Raw genomic sequence first — 20557 nt, 5'->3', positions numbered from 1 at the left:
AAGTTACAGGGAACGCCTGTGTAAAAGCAGTTGACTTGTAAGACACGATTTTTAAAAGTGTAACGGATTCAGATTAACCTAATTGGGACCGAGGAAGGGAATTCCCAAATCGTGGAGCCTGGCTGCAAAAAGCTCCGTCTCCCATAGACAAACACAGTCTGGTCTTTAGAATGGGACAGCAACCTGGATGTGTGTGGTAGTTTCGATACAATCGCATCTCAAGACACTTTACAGAAATAACGAAGATGTTTACATGAGTGTGGAAGAAAGAGTGGGCAGGGCTGAGTAGGACAGGGGACCATGGCAAGGGTCCAAACATCCCCTTCCAGCCGTGGCATGTCCTCTCAGTGCTCACTTAACGTTTATTAAAAGTCAATGTGATGTCTCTGACAGATAACGGATAATCACCGCCGATGTTACAGTGAGGGAAAAAAGTATTTGATCCCCTGCTGATTTTGTATGTTTGCCCACTGACGAATAAATGATCAGTCTATAACTTTAATAGTAGGTTTATTTGAACAGTGAGAGACAGAATAACAGCAACAAAATCCAGAAAAACGCATGTCAAAAATGTTATAAATTGATTTGCATTTTAATGAGGGAAATAAGTATTTGACCCCCTCTCAATCAGAAAGATTGCTGGCTCCCAGGTGTCTTTTATACAGGTAACGAGCTGAGATTAGGAGCACACTCTTAAAGGGAGTGCTCCTAATCTCAGCTTGTTACCTGTATAAAAGACACCTGTTCACAGAAGCAATCAATCAATCAAATTCCAAACTCTCCACCATGGCCAAGACCAAAGAGCTCTCCAAGGATATCAGGGACAAGATTGTAGACCTACACAAGGCTGGAATGGGCTACAAGACCATTGCCAAGCAGCTTGGTGAGAAGGTGACAACAGTTGGTGCGATTGTTCGCAAATGGAAGAAACATAAAAAAGAACTGTCAATCTCCCTCGGCCTGGGGCTCCGTGCAAGATCTCACCTCGTGGAGTTGCAATGATCATGAGAACGGTGAGGAATCAGCCCAGAACTACACGGGAAGATCTTGTCAATGTTCTCAAGGCAGCTGGGACCATAGTCACCAAGAAAACAATTGGTAACACACTTCAACGTGAAGGACTGAAATCCTGCAGCGCCTGCAAGGTCCCCCTGCTCAAGAAAGCACATATACATGCCCGTCTGAAGTTTGCCAATGAACATCTGAATGATTCAGAGGACAACTGGGTGAAAGTGGTGTGGTCAGATGAGACCAAAATGGAGCTCTTTGGCATCAACTCAACTCGCTGTGTTTGGAGGAGGAATGCTGCCTATGACCCCAAGAACACCATCCCCACCGTCAAACATGGAGGTGGAAACATTATGCTTTGGGGGTGTTTTTCTGCTAAGGGGACAGGACAACTTCACCACATCAAAGGGACGATGGACGGGGCCATGTACCGTCAAATCTTGGGTGAGAACCTCCTTCCCTCAGCCAGGGCATTGAAAATGGGCCGTGGATAGGTATTCCAGCATGACAATGACCCAAAATACACGGCCAAAGCAACAAAGGAGTGGCTCAAGAAGAAGCACATTAAGGTCCTGGAGTGGCCTAGCCAGTCTCCAGACCTTAATCCCATAGAAAATCTGTGGAGGAAGCTGAAGGTTCGAGTTGTCAAACGTCAACCTCGAAACTTTGGAAAAGATCTGCAAAGAGGAGTGGGACGTCTGACCTCTGTGATTGCCAACAAGGGTTTTGCCACCAAGTACTAATTCATTTTTTGCAGAGGGGTCAAATACTTATTTCCCTCATTAAAATGCAAATCAATTTATAACATTTTTGACATGCGTTTTTCTGGATTTTGTTTTTGTTTTTCTGTCTATCACTGTTCAAATAAACCTACCATTAAAATTATAGACTGATCATTTCTTTGTCAGCGGGCAAACGTACAAAATCAGCAGGGGATCAAATACTTTTTTCCCTCACTGTAGGTGTGGCCGGGAATCGAACTCGGTGCTGCTGGCTTTGTAGCGGTGCACGAATCCCTCTCCCCCAGCATAGCCTACACAGACTGTTTAGTGCTGTGAGCGAGCACGTGTGAAGGCCGGCACTGCACCCGAGGGAGTGGGTGGCCAACACCACGCCTGTGTCTCCCCAGTGCTGATGTTTACACACCCCACCAGCTACGCTTTTAAGGCTGAGTCGACCTCAGGAGGACTAGGACCGGTTCAAATATTCTCCACTGTTATTGGTCGTGACTGGTAATGGAGCGCGGGTCGCTGAGTTTGTAGCGCCGTGTGCTAGCCACTGCACTCCCGCTCCCTTTGGGCCAGCAGTACACGACCGCTCCCCCCGCAAGCAATTGAGGCCAGCACAACACAAATGCACACAGCCACATGCACAAAATACACGTGGGCCTCACACCTGGGGTTTTTTTTTTTCCTGAAACAAAGGTCAAATTAAAAGGGTCTCAACCCTTTTGAGTTTCGCTGAGTCCAGCACAAATGAATGCTGCACATTTTAATTTGAGTGTGGTTTATCTTTCCGTTTTGTATTATTTTCCGCCGTGACCTTTTAATTTAATTATACGTTCCCATGTTCAAACTCATGTACAAATTAAATATCCAGTTTCCAATTTGAAAAAAAATAGACTCCTGCTGTTATCTAACCATGTTATATAAGCATCGCTATGAAAAGTACACACGTTGTTCCAAAATTTACTGGTCACGTGTTTCAGCCGCACGTATAAAAGTTGACTTGTCGAACACGATCCGTCATCGCCAGTGAGTCAATCCACTGCTGGATGAAGGCCCCCTTGGGCTAATGACCCATGCGAATTTATACAGCAGAGCCTCACTGTACTCCTACATCCATCCATGAAGTAGCTTTTCCATTGTCCTTTGAGCCTGCTACCCTCTCACTCCAGTTTGCCCTTCAATTGCCCATTGATGTCTATTTCATGTAACTGATTGAATGAGTAATTAATTGACCCACCTAAAGAATAACTGGCTGATTGAATGGCTGGTTAATTGAATAATTGATGGACTTGTTATTGACGTGTTGGGCCGCCTTCTGCCCGTACGTACTGACCCGGTGGTCAATGTGTAGGGGCTATTAGGTGAGCAACGCATAACTGATTTTCCAGTCAAATGTGGGAGACCAAATGACATGGATATTTATTTATCCTCACTCACTCGCTGCGTTCTGAACGCATTCAAAAAAATATATACTGTAAGTATCGATAAGTATTTGAAGGGCAAATCCATCCCCAAAAGACTCTTAGATATATACCCAGGCCAAGTTTGAGGTTTTGTGAATGAGACTATACTTATTCCATGGGTCTTTCGGTAAAGCCACGTAGATAGAAAAATTATTTAAAAAATACCACGACATTTCGATCGCAACACAAGCAGACGATTGCTTTTGTTGTGATCGAAACGTGATATTTCTATTATTTTTTTCTTATCTATGTGGCTTTACCGAAAGTCCCATAGAATATTTATTCCTGCAGTCACGAAAGCTTTAAGTCAAGATTTGAGACTCTACTGTCACATTACGGTCAGGCACGTGTTTATGTCACTGTGGTTATTTATTTTAACATATTCCTGCGGAGGGAGCTGGTAGGAACGTTGGGTTGCTCGGTCAATAGCCAGGGTCAACGGCGGCGTGGTGTATTCCGCAAATATGGCCGACTGTGAGGGCGGGCACAAGCCAGCGTGAGTAGGTTCAATGTTGAGTTTTATAAGGGCACCACGGGGTGACCAGCCCCTCCCCACCCAGCCCCACCCCTCCCACTCCCCACCCCTCCCATGCCCCACCCAGCCCCACCCTCTCCACCCCCCACCCAGCCCCACCCTCCCCACCCAGCCCCTCCCCACCCAGCCCCTCCCCACCCTCCCCTCCCCACCCAGCCCCTCCCCACCCTCCCCTCTCCACACAGCCCCACCCCTCCCATTTTATCCGGGTGTCCGGATACACGTGGACAGACATCCACAGACATACACAACAATTAATCCCCTGCCTCCTGTGAATTCATCCCGGTTGGGCTTCCAGTCCACTACGTTTCCTACCAGTAAAGTCACTGGAGTGCTATGGCGAGTACCAGACTGTAATTTAAAAGTTTCAAACTTGTATTCGACATCCCAGGATGCATACTCTTTGGTTCTTTCGGTAAAGTCACGTAGGTAGAAAAAATAATAGATCACGACGTTTCGATCGCAACGCAAGCAATCGTCATCAGGCGGCAAAGAAAGATCCCAGGATGCATAGACTATTTCACCACCACCGTGTGTCAACCCCTAATCCCAAGATTGGCATCTGTGGATCCCTCACCCTTGCTCTCCTTTGTTCATAGGAACCTGCTGCTGCGCTCCATCTGTCCTCGTAAACCACACCACCTCAAAATTGTTGTCCACTTAATCGCTGATTAGGGCGCCACGGTAGCGAGACGTTGACTGGCTCGCCTGGTGTAGGGGAGGGTTGTTGGTTCGATCGCGACCCTGACGCACACAGCGGCATGCTTGCACTCACACCTGCGAGCGATTACCTCGACGCGCGCACACACACACACGCTGTGGCTCCGCGTTCACTCTCGCCGCGCGTTCTCCCACGCAGCCGCTCCCACACAGGAATCACAGACACCACGCCTATGCTCTGTACTAACTTTTATTGTCGGCGCAAACTCTGCACTCCCCGGAGGGGAATATTTTGCGAGAAGAGCCTAGCCTACTGCTGCCCAAGTCCCCCAGACACTCAGACGCCCCACCACGTACCTCGCAGCTGTACTCAAGGCGTCGCACGGACGCTGTGAGAGTCCGAGGGAGGAGGACGAAAGATAACTTTGCCTATCACTGCCTCGTGGCGGCATTCGCTGGCGTCGCACGGACGCTGCGAGCGGCTCGAGAAGGCAGGACGGCAGGGAGTGGCTCTTTGGCGGCCAAGAGGATGAAGACGAGATGCCCCCTTGAACGGTCCCAGGCTCCTCTTTTTATCCCCCTGACTTTAAAAGCCCGGGGTCACGTTCTACGGCGCGGCCAATCCTGCGCCTACCTGTGATTATCGCCCGTTTTTTTTCCTTGTGTCGAGCGCTGCGGCGGGTGCTTCTGCGACCCATTGTCTGTCTGTCCATCCGTACTCATTCATTTGTGACTCACCTTCGTTAATCTGGAAGGACGTCCGGCTGGCAAATACACACCCTGCGAGTGTGTATTCAGTGTGGGGGTCGGGGGGGGGGTTGTGGCACTGCGATCCCCTGACCTTATGGTCTGCTCCTCTCGCTTATTATTCCACCCCAGCCCCTCCCGATGTCGCGTATGACTCATTGCTGCTGGCCCGGTGAACCTTTTTGCGCCCATACAATTTTAAGCCAACTCAGGGGCACCGCGATGTGACCTGCGCCGCGAGGGTCGGCCAATCTCCTGGCACCGGGAAACCGTGGGACTTTCCTCCGAGGGACCCTTCGGATTCAAACCCTTTGTGCCGGGCGATCCCCTGCCAGGACACTCCGTGTGCGTCGTGTCCTGGCAGGGGACAGTGTGGGGGCGAGGGGGTGGAGTCGCGGCGCTTGCAGAGTTGCTCAGAGGCCGTGGCACCACACGGGCACACCGCCGGCAATTTTGTCAAGTAAACGGCGCTTCAATTCTAGATTTAATTGCTTTCGTGACTGCAAGGATCCATACTCTTTGGTTCTATTCTATACCGAATAGAACCAAAGAGTATAAACGGCGCTTGCTCAATTTGGGGAAAAGAAAAAAAAAAAGCCAAACCCCCAGGTCGGAAATGCGGCGACGGCGGCTCTGCTGACCGGTGCGTGGCCGGTTTGCGGGCAGGGCGCACGTGCCGCAGTCGGAGCGCGAGTGGGCGCGGGTCATCGAGCAGCAGCAACGCGCTCACGAGGCTCAGCTCGGCAAGTGGAGGGAGGCTCTCAAGCTCACGCTGTCGCACATCGACCAGGTGAGGGCGCCGTCGAGAGACAGCGGCACCACCGGGCGGCAGCGGCACCGGCACCGGCGGCAGCAGGCAGCAGCAGCTTTGTCTGCGCGCCGAACGCGACGCGCTTTCGTCGTGCCAACGTGCGTTATTACGTGTTAAATAGGCATGCAGCCGATCGTTGCGTCTGCCCACGATTCGGTGGCCTTCATACGAGGTCAAGCATCGGTTCTCATTTGCCCAGGTTGTATAGTCCCGTTACAAACAGTATCTTGGCCTGCTTTTTGAGCTACGTCGCACCACGCGTAGTCCCTTTGTGACGCTTTACAACGAAGGTTGAAAGCGTTCATGCATTCGCCCTGTCCCTCCGTCTCTCTCTAACGTGGGGTCACGCTAAATCCTGTAAAGATGATTCATTACAATTCAAAGTTAAGTATAAAGTTGTATTGCTATTACGAACCCTGCAGAGAAGACCAGCCAGATTGAGCCAAGGGTTGCCCAATACTTGGCGATAAAAAAAAAAACTGCTAAAAGGATAAACCTGTTCGTCCAAGGCGATGACTTAAAATGTCACGGGCGCCTTGCCTCGTGACGTCACGGGCGTGCAACATCATCTCGTTGTGCGGCACGTCGTCATGGCTGATTAACCCTTTCCGATTCCGATGACGTTCGTGCACTTCGTCAGTTTTTCTTCCGATTCCGTTCGGATGGTGTAATCAAAACGAAACCGGAAGAAAAGAGAAAAGAATCAACTTTATCGGTACCGAGGCTCCCACAGTCGTGTCGCGCTACAGTTCTCTGCGGTGAGTACAATACAATGTCTTTAAAAACAGCGACGCTACGCGTCTCTAAATAAAATTAATTCTGAACCGCTTGCGCATTCTGAGATTCAACGGTGAACGGGAACCCCCACCCTACAACTTGCAGACGTCTCGGAAAGGGAAAGGGTCAAATGACTTCCGAGTATGAGCGCGTGTCGGAGCACGTTCCGGAATCCGTGCATAAAGCACCATTTTTATTTTTCTTCCTCCCTGGTTTTGTGTCCGCAGCTTCGTGAGTCTCTGGCGAGGCTGCACCGCGGCGTTCACTCTCCGGACTCTTCCACTCCGTGGCGGGGAGGGGATGAAGGTTCCTGAAGGCACCTGAAATTTACAAACAACAAGAATGTTAAAAAAAAACATGCTGAAGGAAAATGAAGAAAAAAAACACAAACTGCTCTTCCTGTGAAGAAAACATGGAACATGTGCAATTTACATTTTACTGTAATCCAAGTTTGGAAGTGAGGGAAGCGGCCAATTGGAAGTTATTGAAGATCGCTGCCTCCCACCAGGGCGTCTCTTTGTATCCATTCAGCCAGGCAACACGCGGTGGTAACCGGAGGAGAGAGGTGGGAAACTTGAATGTATAAACAAAAAGCAAGGACATTTTCTTTTCTTTTTAAACACGAGTGAACCTGTTGTATAGTTGTTTGACAAACGGTATATTTTTAAGGGGTTTCTTTTTTTAAAGCCCAAATCTGTCCCGTTTTAATTTCCCTATTTTCCAGACTCTCTTTCTTTGAGAATGGTTCCTCAGCAAGGAACACAGACACTTTTGTCGATCATGGGAAGGTTCATGGAAAAAAAAATACATTGAAAGGGGACGTACTTATTATCAATATCATTGATTGCGACGTCATAGATTTGTTAAAGGTGTCTTCAACGCCTTTCACGTCGAATGTTTCCTGTGAAACCATTAACGAGTGGCGCTAAAGATAAGGACAGGATGCGTAGCCCCGTAGCTTAGATCGTAGGCTCGCACACAAACCTGCCTCACATCTGTGGAACTCGTGAACAAAATCTTTGCATCGCATGGATTTGGACAGCTGTTAAGGGCGATTGACGAAAAGCGAATAAACTCCCGTCCACAATAGGGAAATTAAAACAGTTGTATTTCTTTCGGACTTTCCGGAAGCGCCGTTTGAAGGCGGGGACAGTGCTGGTCAAAGCGCACGCCCGCGCAGTGTCATCGGTGGAGGGGTTGACGACTCAAACGCAGCGGTTGTGGCGGTGATGGGCAAGCGCGGTGTCCCTGAGACACCCCCCCCCCACCCCCCCGCCTACTTCACGTATGTACGTTGAACTTCTTTTGCACCGTACGTAGTCAACTTTGCTAATCGGACGTGCGGGCGGGGGGGGGGGGGAAGGACGACAAACTCAACACACAAAGCAGTTATAAATACGTTAGTTTTCAATCTTGATTTAAAAGCGCATAGCGTCGGTGGCTTTCTAATATGGAAAGGAAGAGAGTACCAGACGGCTGCAGAAGCCCAACCAAAAGTCGATTTCAGTTCACATAGCTTCTATAACAATCATCATTGTTATTATTGACCCACGAGACTCAGGTTTTCAGGAGGGCCCTACTTAGGGCATATTTGGCCAATACCATTAATGAGTGTTTGAGCACGTGGGAGGAAACTGGAGTACCTGTGGAAAACCCACACAGATCAGGGGCATCACTCAACATTTTGCCATCTCCTGGCCAAACCTCACATCCTCATGCCCACGTCACCTGGCAGGCAATGCACGGTAGTCGTCCATTTAAACTCAGTCATTGAGTACCATCGCACAAGCCGTGCGCCCCGAGATGCCAATACTGGCAGAATTGGGAGTCAGCCCTCGGATTCCCATTGCCAGGGACGGCATCCACGTGGTCATACTAACGTGGGTGGGGGGTGCTAATGAGGATTCACCATAAATCTTGACTTAAAGCTTTCGTTCATATTCGTTGGGTCTTTCGGTAAAGTCCACCTATCTACGTGACTTTACCGGAAGAACCCAAGCGATAGGATTCACCATGTTCACGGCTTGTGTGGTCTCGCGCGACACAAACCCACGGGCACCGGCGAGAACCGGCGGCGAAACAAACCACGGCTCTGCCACCAACGTTGGCTGCTATCATTCGTTTGCTCAGCGTTCGTCCCTTCGTCGTCGACGCCACTTGCTTCGCAAATTGTTCAGCCAGGCAGGGGTGGAGAAATTCCTCGTCGGGTTTTCATTGCAACCAGTCGATCGCACTGGGGCAGGGAGGCGCGGAGTGCGCTGTTCGTTTTCCCGGCCTCTCCCGTCAAGGTCCATCGGAGCCCAGCTGCGTTGTGCACGTGTTCGTGTTAAGTCTGGCTTGATCGCCACCCCGATCCATACTTTGTGTTTCACTCCGAGGCAGAGAAGATTATCTCGATGTCGACATCTGCGCTGTGTTATCCCCAGAGGAAAGAGGGCTGGAAATACAATGATTGCGATCCCTCAGCCCGTTAATCACACTTCAACTCAACCGCACATAACGTTTAAATGCAAGGTGATAAACACTCTCAACTCTTGATTACCCGGAGTAATGGGGCCAGAGGATTTTTACCTGGATTAACACTTTAAACACGGATTATTTACATCATTTATTTTATTGTTTATGGGAAGCAATCAGTTTACTTGCCAACATGTTTTGTCACGTGCGCACTGGCGTCACTGACCCTTAACAAGTTAAGAGTTAATAATGAAACCGGCGTGCACGATAATGAAGGGTGCAAAATAGCGCAGTTTATCTGCAACATGGATAATCCGCCCATGGATAACAGAGAATTAACGACATGCAAAGCAAGGTAAGATGTGTTTAACGTAAGTAAGCAACGAGGTTTACCCGTCCTCGGAATACTCGGCGAGTGAAAGTGGCTGTTGCTGTGCGTGTGCGGCATTTGGTGAAGGGATGCAGAGTTGTCCGTCTTTTATTTTCTTCCCCTTTGCGTTATTCATTTCCAAACCCCCGTGTGCTGCTATAACGAGAGCGCTCCGTGTACGTCTCAAAACTGATTTTGTTTGAACCGGGCGAGAAGTTCGAGAGGTCAGGATAGAGTCTCCATTTGCAAGAGCGACTCGGGGCACGAGTCTTGGAAATGGAGGGCGATGATCGCCGCTGCTTGCTGTGTACACAAGTCCCGGATTGAGTGCCGGTGCTGAACGAGGTACATTTCATTCAGCTCCATTGCCCACGCCTGCCCACGTTTTGAGAGCATTTGCAAAATGCGCAGTTTCTGTGTTTTTATTTTTGGCCGCGTTCCATTTGTAACAATGCAGACTTGATTCTAGATTTGAATTTTTCGTGACTGCAAGGATTCATACTTTTTGTTTTTTTTCGGTAAAGTCACGTAGGTAAAATAAAATAAAAGAGAACAATTCATCTTTGGTTCTTTCGGTAAAGTCACGTAGAAATAGAAAATAAATTACATAATATCATACGACGTTTCGATTGCAACGCAAGCAATCATCATCAGGTACAAATGAAAGATAAACAAACCTAGTAAACTTAGAAATATAATTCAATACGGCGCAGATAGTCGGCTAACATGACAGTCAACACCCTACCTGGTTAAGTTCTTCTAAAGATTGCTAGATTTAAGAGAGAGATAAGACTCAGAACCGGAGACACATATATAGACACATAAGCAGGAAGAGTTAACACAGAGACACAGAGAGAGAGACACACGCATGGGCACACAGAGAAACAACACCTCTGTGTCGATGCCTTAAATAGGTAGAGAGGGGGGATAGAGAGACGGGGGGGGTTAGAGGAATTAGCATGTCAATGAGAGATCCAGTGCCACCGCTGGAGGAGAGAAGCAACAACCGAGGGGAGACAGAAAGAGAAGAAGGCAACACTAAATCAAACAAACTTAGTAAAATTTGAGAACAATTAAATCACGACGTTTCAGAGGCAACAAAAGCTTCCGTCTTCAGGTGGAACAGTCACAGCAGAATATCTGTGTCAAGATTGCGTGTGTTGCCTCCGAAACGTCGTGATTTAATTGTTCTATTTTATTTTACCTACAGTGAGGGAAAAAAGTATTTGATCCCCTGCTGATTTTGTACGTTTGCCCACTGACAAAGAAATTATCAGTCCATAATTTTAATGGTAGGTTTATTTGAACAGTGAGAGACAGAATAACAACAAAAAAATCCAGAAAAGCGCATGTCAAAAATGTTATAAATTGATTTGCATTTTAATGAGGGAAATAAGTATTTGACCCCTCTGCAAAACATGACTTAGTACTTGGTGGCAAAACCCTTATTGGCAATCACAGAGGTCAGACGTTTCTTGTAGTTGGCCACCAGGTTTGCACACATCTCAGGAGGGATTTTGTCCCACTCCTCTTTGCAGATCTTCTCCAAGTCATTAAGATTTCGAGGCTGACGTTTGGCAACTCGAACCTTCAGCTCCCTCCACAGATTTTCTATGGGATTAAGGTCTGGAGACTGGCTAGGCCACTCCAGGACCTTAATGTACTTCTTCTTGAGCCACTCCTTTGTTGCCTTGGCCGTGTGTTCCACGACCCATTTTCAATGCCCGGGCTGAGGGAAGGAGGTTCTCACCCAAGATTTGACGGTACATGGCCCCATCCATAGTCCTTTTGATGCGGTGAAGTTGTCCTGTCCCCTTAGCAGAAAAACACCCCCAAAGCATGTTTCCACCTCCATGTTTGACGGTGGGGATGGTGTTCTTGGGGTCATAGGCAGCATTCCTCCTCCTCCAAACACGGCGAGTTGAGTTGATGCCAAAGAGCTCCATTTTGGTCTCATCTTACCACAACACTTTCACCCAGTTGTCCTCTGACTCATTCAGATGTTCATTGGCAAACTTCCGACGGACATGTATATGTGCTTTCTTGAGCAGGGGGACCTTGCGGGCGCTGCAGGATTTCAGTCCTTCACGGCGTAGTGTGTTAACAATTGTTTTCTTGGTGGCTATGGTCCCAGCTGCCATGAGATCATTGACAAGATCCTCCCGTGTAGTTCTGGGCTGATTCCTCACCGTTCTCATGATCATTGTAACTCCACGAGGTAAGATCTTGCATGGAGCCCCAGGCCGAGGGAGATTGACAGTTCTTTTGTGTTTCTTCCATTTGCGAATAATCGTACCAACTGTTGTCACCTTCTCACCAAGCTGCTTGGCAATGGTCTTGTAGCCCATTCCAGCCTTGTGTAGGTCTACAATCTTGTCCCTGACATCCTTGGAGAGCTCTTTGGTCTTGGCCATGGTGGAGAGTTTGGAATCTGATTGATTGATTGCTTCTGTGTACAGGTGTCTTTTATACAGGTAACAAGCTGATATTAGGGTCACTCCCTTTAAGAGTGTGCTCCTAATCTCAGCTCGTTACCTGTATAAAAGACACCTAGGAGCCAGAAATCTTTCTGATTGAGAGGGGGTCAAATACTTATTTCCCTCATTAAAATGCGAATCAATTTATAACATTTTTAACATGCCTTTTTCTGTTTTTTTTTGTTATTTTGTCTCTCAATGTTCAAATAAACCTACCACTAAAATTATAGACTGATCATTGCTTTGTCAGTGGGCAAACGTACAAAATCAGCAGGGCATCAAATGCTTTTTTCCCTCACTGTACGTGACTTTACCGAAAAAAACAAAAAGAATGCAGACTTGGATTCTGTTCAGGAGGCATCTTAACAATTCACGGATTTAAACCAATTATGCTAACGATGCATTCTTCTAGCCGTGCCTGTAGCAATCGATTATGATTTTTGCAAATTATGGAGTTTACAAACGGTAAATAACTCAATTATTGAATGGACTCATGACTCCCCCGCGTCATCACAATTTGAACTGAATTCATCATAACCAGCCATGTTCAATCCACTGCTGCATGGAGGCCTCCCAAAACCGCCGCCACCTCTCGCGCGTTCCAGCGATGCAACAATCCGCCGAGCACCTGCGCACGAACTGACTTTATCGCTCCATCTCCTCAGTGCCCGTCCTCTGGGACGCATAACATTCATCGGTTAGCAACTTCCATTATTATTGTCAACCGTCGCCCAGCATCGCGTATAGCTGCCATGACGTGTCCTGCCCAAGCCCAATCGCTGAACAGTTGGAAATGTCATTAAGCTGTCATGCGTTCTCCACTCCACATGTTGCTATTCCAGCCGTCTGTTAATCTTACTCCAAGATTGCAATTCTCCACGATTCTTTGCACATACCCTGAGCAATAAGTGCACAAACTAAAATCCATTGTGCTCCTAACATTACCCTTGTTCCAAATTCGACCTTCTGTTCTCGATGCTATAACACTCACCCGATCACCACATCTTACCACTACAATTAAACTTACACCAGGCAAATCGCTGCTGCCCTTCAGAGAGAGGAAGGATTCTGGACTATTTGGAAAACTCTTTCGATTTAAAGCTTTCGTGACTGCAAGGATTCATCTTCTTTGGTTCTTTCGGTAAGGTCACGTAGAATGAGAATAAAATAATAAAATAACACAATAAAATTCTCACGACGTTTCGGCCACAACGCAAGCGGCCGTCTTCAGGTGAAAGGTCGGGACGGGACGACAGGTCTGTACCTTTCACCTGAAGACGGCCGCTTGCGTTGTGGCCAAAACGTCGTGAGAATTTTATTGTGTTATTTTATTATTTTATTCTCATTCTACGTGACCTTACCGAAAGAACCAAAGAAGATGGAAACTCTTGTGCATTCTGACTAAAGTTACGTTTCAGCGCAGATATGTCTCCAGACATTAATATATATGTTACTCCATCAGCTTATTTGGTTTTCCAGACAAATATTTCTTCAAGCGGCAGCAGTTGTTGAAGCAAGCAAACTCTGGACCGGTTTATGATTTTACCCATAATCTTCCACAGCAACGCACGAGTTTGTGTAAGTCATGTTTACTCTGAGAATATTGGCATAATACGGATGTCCCAGTCTATTAGGGGTCCCCAGACTATAAACTATTTCAAAATGTACCAGGTAAAGCCCACTCAGCTATTAGCTTAATATTCCGAAGTAACCTGGCCACAAACGATAGCTCAACGAAGTGACTGTGGAAATGTATCGTACCAACCAAAATCGCAGGATTCCAAACGTTTCGTAGCACGTTGCGCCACAAACCCGGCGAACCGAGTTCGATTCCCTCTCATGGCCAACACCAGTGACGATTATCTGAAGCAGTCCTGGGCTTCCACTGAGTCGACTCAGCCTCAAATTAGTACCTGGTGCTTGTGTAAAAAAACATTGCCGCTGTGGAGACGAAGGGGGGTCGGGCGTGCGTGGTGTTGTGCCGGCCTTCATAGGTGCTCGCTGACGGCACCTCCCCCAACAGTCTGTTAAGGCACCTGATTAGCACGGTTGGCTATGTACGGTGCTAAAGAAGTTCACTATACAAGGCTATACGGGGGGATCATTGTATTTGGGGTCCCCATTACAGCTGGCAACTGTTCACCGTCCACTCAGAAAACTCTTTGATACTTGGTTATTTGAAAGCACCTTCAAGGTTGGGTAACTTTATTGAGATATCCGCGTGCTCTGAAAACATCTGGAAGTACTGTAGCCCTTAAACATTGAATGTTTTTAGCAGCATCTACTGTTGCCTAAGCACTATTTAAATACGTCTTGAGTTGCTGTTGTACGACCACATTACGTGCACCATTGTGTGGTCACTTTAGAAGGTAATTCAAGAACTAACGTAAACATTTACACGAACCATAGATGGTAAGCTCTGCCAACAATGTGCCCCTCCAAGATATTTATTGTAATTACCAAAATGACTTGAAGGTGATAAAGGACATGTTTTCCTTATTGTATTGGTCTCTTAACGACTGGAAATGGAGAGACGTACAATGTGCGTGTGTATATGTGTGTGTATGTGTGTGTGTGTGCTCCATTATATTGGGCAGCAGGGAATCTGCATAGTGACCTTACAGAGTGGCTATTTTGAGTTGTGCTTTGGAGTATCTGGACCACTAATGCCATGCTCCACATGTGTACCGGTAGTCCCAGAGCGCTACTCTATTCGCCTATGGGGGAGGCTGACCCTGCGTGTTTCCATAGCGGCGATAGAAATCTGCGGAAGTTCCTTGTTACGTTTGTATTGAAACGCAATTTGATTTACTCGTTTGGCGGATCGTTAAGCTATTCCAGCTTGACCTGTTCGCCGTCAGTGGAGCGCGCGCTCGCGCGCAATGCAACGTCGCGTCTGCGGCACTGAAACGAATCTGGAGCTTCCGCGGATTGTTTTTGGTGACGGTGACGGCTCGTTCATTCTGCCACAGTGCAACGCCACTTGCAAGCCGTCCTAAGGTGGGGGGGGGGGGGGGTTGCCCTTGACGTTAATTGCTAAATAATCGGCAATGACATTTAGTCTTTAACACAATAATGTGGAACGCCTAGAATGGTGAGGTCAGGTTACGTTGCTTGGCGCGTGTGGATGATTGAGCTACGGGCAGTGTCCGATCGCTGTGCTCGTTTGTTGACTTGAGCTGGGTTTTTCCCAAGTCACTGATCATATGTAAATATATGAACTGAAATGCATAAATTATATGTGTGTGTGTGGAGAATGGCCCAACAAAAGTATCTGGATACTTGCGATTTCCACTTTACGAAAACATTTTTTGCAAGATATATACTCAATGTGTATATATGCATATATACATATTATTGACATGCATACATGTATCTAGTTGTTTCGATACGTGTATGTGTGTGTTGATACTATGTAATGTTTATATACATTTATTCATGTATAATGTACATTTACACACACACTACAATTTGTGGGAGAGTTGAGCTACGTGATTATTTAGGAAAACCATTACTCTCATGATGATGCTGTTCGATTGCTCAACTAACAACAACAAAATAGTAAAAAAATGGCTTTTGTTTCCACGTGTGCCGCTGGACGGGAGGTGATGGGGCAGGGCTTGACGATGTCATCCGCATCATCGTCCGCGTCACGCTGGACGTGGCTTATGGGGGGGGGGCGGGGGGTGGCCTCTATTTTTAAAGGGGCCCCGCGAAGTTTAACCGCAACAACAAAAAATTGAGTCGATTTCGATTTTTTTGTCGATCGGCGAATCGATCCCCGAGGGGTGTCTCTTTATTTCGTACACTGACCCTGCGTTCACATTTTGAGCCGTTGATTTGCATTGTTTGTGATGGCTTAATGTGGCTGGGCGAGTTGGGTGGCAAGTGGGACCGTTACCTGCAGCGAAAGGCCCAAGCAATGCTCGTTAGGAAACAGAGGTAACGTGAGCATGTGTATTTAATTTCTTTGCTATTTTAATGTCATTGAAGTCATTGTTTTTTTTTTACATCAAGCAAAACATCTGCCTAATCTGTACATGAGAAAGTGCGTTACTCCCAATATTTGTTGTTTTACTTTGAGTTGCTGTTCTGGGAGATTTGTGTTATTCCAAGAACTGGCTGCAGGAATTCGACGAGTCTCTTCCCATTGGAAGCACTGTGTGTGTGTGTGCGCAAGACCTCCTACTCTCCCAACCCCTAGTGAGAACCTTGCAGCAAAGGCCATTTCAGTCTCCTTAACTTTCAGGAAGCAGTGGGCACATAAGGCAGTGAGTGTACTTCTGTGGGCCCTGCGTACAGTCATTGTAAGTGACCCAAGACAGTAAATAAGTAAGGGCTTAGAGCATGTGTATTTTGTTTTATCCTGTACTATAAAAACACGTTATAACACCCAATTAGATGTTTCTAGTATTGATGCAAACACGTCTTAATTTGATTTAAGGAAAAAAATAACCTTAAATAATCCCTGAAGAATGCTTTCACTGGCTTAAATTGTCAGCTGGGAGAGAGAGAACTTGGGTTGTTTTTTGATTGTGTATAACGTTTACACACTAGCAATGAAATTTAATTTTTTAACACACGTATGTTTTTTTTTAAAACAACTTAAGTGGATGTTTCTTTCTTTGAACTTGAAGTGCCGCAGTTTTCTGTTAAAGTTGTATTAAGTACAAATTCAGTATTTATGATGAAAGTTATGTTTTAGTTGTGAATTTAAGGTTGATTTATAAACGTAGATATTTTGACCGAAGCACTCCTTTGATAAACCTTAAAACATATCCTTTAGCCCAGCGAGATGTAGAGGCGGCACTAATTTAATTATAACGTTGAATTTACCGCTATTTGTTTAAATTATCTTTTAAAACTTGTGAATGAATGTCAACTCTAATACGCAAATGATTTTTTTTGGGTCAGAGCCGATTGGTTATACAAGTTAACTTTGTGGATTGCTCAAGATTTGATAAGTTGAATTGAGTTCAAATGTGGCAGAACGAATAATAGGGCTTTGTAGAAATCTGCTTTAGGCACTGAAATGAGATGAACGCGGGATAACATTGACCAATAAATTATGGAATCGAAAAACAGCACCATTTCATGCTATTTTCGAATCTATGTTTAAGCAAATTGGAGTGGCATCCAAAGCATGTAATACTTCCTTGATTGAAATTTAATGGAGCTCTTCTGCAGATCTCTAAAACGCTCTCGGCCACGTAAATCCAGTTCAGATTCGGCGAATGATTCTAACAGATGGCTTGACACTGTTTTGTGTTGACATGTGTGAGAAATGAATAAGTTAAAGAAAAATGTGTTATTTTGAAATAAAATTGATATTTAACTTGACCTGCTCCCCCCCTCTCTTAATCGAAAACGGTGCCCGAATGAGCGTCTACACAGCTGAGCAAAGATCATTATCCGGTCTGCCTTGTTTATGCCCCAGGTGAGGTTTGTTTAGGTATTAGTAGTTTGACTAACGTGTATACAGTGTTCTGTTTTAGCAGTGAAATTATGGGTTTAAATATTGACATAACTTACATCAGTTAATGCATTAATATAAGTGGGCAAGTTAGCATTTCAGCAGCTGCATTTTCCGAGGGTCATATTTCCAAACGAGTTATGTTGCTGTAGTAGTGATGCAGTGCTTCGCTACGGGGGTCAGGGGGGGTTACATCATTCTGGGGCCCTTTGTTTTTCAAGTCGGCGTGGCCACCCGGGTCGCCGTCTTCATGACCCACGGTTGACAATTCCCAAAGCAGATGGGTGTTACAATTTTTGAGGACAAAAAAAGATTAAACTTTTTATTTCACCAGGTGAGGCCCGCTGAACTACATGGCTCTTTTTCAGATGCGACCTGGCCTCTCACAAATGATAGCTCAACGAAGCGGATTATCACGTGGAAATGTATAGCAGCCAAATACTCGAAACGCATGTTTGATTCTAAATGTGGTGGGGAAAACTGAGGGACCCAAGCGAAATCCACGCGACCATGGGGAGAACACGCAAACAGTAAATACATTTCTCGCACCTTCGATTAGCACAGTTGGCTACGTACGGTGCGAAATAAATTAATCATACAACATACATCAACGAAGTGGCTTATCGTGTGGATAAGCCATGCCAACTACAAATATAGAGGCGTCTGGGTTGGGATCAAATCCACGATCTCCTGTTTAGCAGGCGAGGTAGTTAACATCTCGCCACCGAGATGGGGTCACGCTCGTCGTTCTCGCGGTGAGGACGACGTGAGAGCGATGGTGACATGGAAACGGTAAAAAGAAAAACTACCGTGGCCCATGCATCAACGTGTTGATTTAACAATTGATTCTTACACTCGTGATAAATACAGTGTGCATTGTTGGTGTGAGAATGCGTGACCTATTCCTTCTGACAATTAGTTTGTTGAAATAAAATTATGCAAACAAATGTTCATTTGTGGATTACATTTAGGTCGAATGGAGCGAAACGAAACCACAAACGTAGATTGAATAAAATAGTCACCAAGATTGGTGACACTCACCAAGATTGGTGACAATTTATCGAATCGTTTGGGAGGGGGACGGTGAATCATTCGACTCCTGTGAACCAGTTTAAGAACTGAAATGGGTGCAAAGAAGCATGGGGATAGGCAAGCTTGGAATTGCACCGCTGGACATCTGTAAAACTACTTGACATGTGAAAAAAAATATTTTTGGCTCTTGGATTTCTCCAGTATAAATAGAGATTCTGATTCTACAATTGGGAGACAACGAGGAACACTTGAATTGGAGAACGTACACAGGCTAATGACATCATTCAAATCGTTCAGAAATGTAAGCGGGCTTTGGGCAGTATACGTCATGGACGCTGGCCGATGGTTTAGGAGCAATAACGGCAAAGGAACGGAACGCGTCCGAGAGAGGACGAGACGGTGAATTCAGCGCGCGTGCAGGTGGATTTGGATATCGCCGGATCGTGAGCAGCTAGGAGGAGGCCTTCATCCGATCAGTGTTACTGACCGTGGCTAATGGCGATGATAACGATGATTTAGAAAACATGCGTTGGGAGTATTTGGCTGCAATACATTTAAACATGATAAGCCACTTCGTTGAGCTATCTTTTAGTGATAGCCAGGTTGCTTCTGAAAAAGAGATGTATAGCTTAGTGGGCTTTACCTGGCAAAATACAAGTAATGTTTTTTTTTGTTTAATATTTTGGGCCCTCCACCTGCGACGCATGTGGACTCGGGTTCCCTGTCCCACCGTGACTCCGAATCAGAATCTGTATTATTTCACACTGGAGGAATCCGATTAGCTACAAAGCTCTTTTTCACAGATGTCCAGTGGGGGCGGGTCAAGCTAACAGCTCAGTCGGTTTTACCTGGTAAAATACTAAGTAAATAGTATTACCTGGTAAAATACAAAGTAAATAGTATTACCTGGTAAAATACAAAGTAAATATTACCCAGCGCAGCAGCATCCGTGCAGCTGAAGTCCAATAAAGGACCGTGCTAAATCTGTGCCTTGGGGCGCGGGGCCACTCGCTTGCGAAGGGCCCTCTGGAGGAGCGCCTGGATGTCGGGCTTGCGGAGGCCACTCGCCAGGAGGGTGGCTCCTTGTGCCAGGTGCACGAGGGTCACGATCAGCAGGTGCGTTCTCGCCTCCGTCTGTTTGGACGTGCCCTGGCACAGGTCCTGCGGTAAACAGTAGGGGTGACGCTTGTTTTGCCCCGCTTTAGAGTTCAGTTTTTCAGTTTTTTTCAGTTTCATGTATTAGGTATCGCCCTGTGAGCCATGCGGCTCTTGACTCGGGTGCAACCGCAACAAACAAAAAAACATGAACAAGGAACATCTTAAAGTGACCGCGCAACAGAAAATTTTCAGGAAAAAACACCAAAGTCTTCCAGAAAAAGCACCGTGTATGAACGCTGTGTGCAAAAATCACGGTGGGATGCACGTCAAACAATAACAACCATAAGACAATTTAGATTAAAGTTGTCAGTCGAACTCTGTACCACAACAAACAAATATGGCTAAACCAAAACGTTTGTGTTAGTTCAATGCAAGGCCCGCGAAGCCACTCGCATTTCCTTGCTGTACCTGACGTGCTCCTCCCTGGCAATACACAAACGTGAAAACACCTCCCCTCCCTTTGTTACAGGCGGTGTTGCGGCCATCGCACTGATGGTGTCTATCGGCGAAAGTGACTCCCCCCACCCCACCCTCTGAAAATGAGTGAAGAACACTGCTTTTGTTCCACCAGTTGACGCTAACAGCAATGTCGATAGCACCGCAGATGAGAACGGCTGTATCAGACCGCATTGACGAGTTGTGGCGGTGAGGAATGGTCTAATACACCCCCCCCCCCCGCCATGAATCTTGAGGCCCTCATCCAGCAGTAGATTGGCAAAAGGACTGTGTACACGCATCTGATAATTAGCATAGCCCCTCATGAACAACGAAGAAGAGTCACTGTCCGACGCATCGCCGACAACATTGTCATTTACAAATGTGTCGAGTGTTTTTTTTCTCTTAACAATCTCATTTACCCTA

General features: G+C 46.5%; 1 protein-coding gene across 11 annotated transcripts in view; it reads left to right on the top strand.

Annotated features, from left to right (window-relative positions):
- LOC116948121 (protein Aster-B-like) overlaps positions 1 to 17373 on the top strand; it is a 137942-nt gene extending 120569 nt beyond the window's left edge. For all 11 annotated transcript variants that reach the window (XM_076071251.1, XM_032964506.2, XM_076071250.1 and 8 more), the window contains 2 exons: positions 5808 to 5931; positions 6957 to 17373. In XM_076071251.1, coding sequence (XP_075927366.1) covers positions 5808 to 5931; positions 6957 to 7043 — 211 coding nt within the window. In that variant the 3' untranslated portion in view covers positions 7044 to 17373. The remainder of the gene's footprint in view (positions 1 to 5807; positions 5932 to 6956) is intronic.
- Positions 17374 to 20557: the final 3184 nt, after the last annotated feature.

Source organism: Petromyzon marinus, chromosome 32 (assembly GCF_048934315.1).
Source record: "Petromyzon marinus isolate PM22_M1 ecotype Great Lakes invasive population chromosome 32, UKy_Petmar_22M1.pri1.0, whole genome shotgun sequence".
Classification (NCBI taxonomy): domain Eukaryota; kingdom Metazoa; phylum Chordata; class Hyperoartia; order Petromyzontiformes; family Petromyzontidae; genus Petromyzon; species Petromyzon marinus.
The sequence above is the reverse complement of the archived record's forward strand: the minus strand, read 5'-3'. Positions and strand labels throughout refer to the sequence as shown.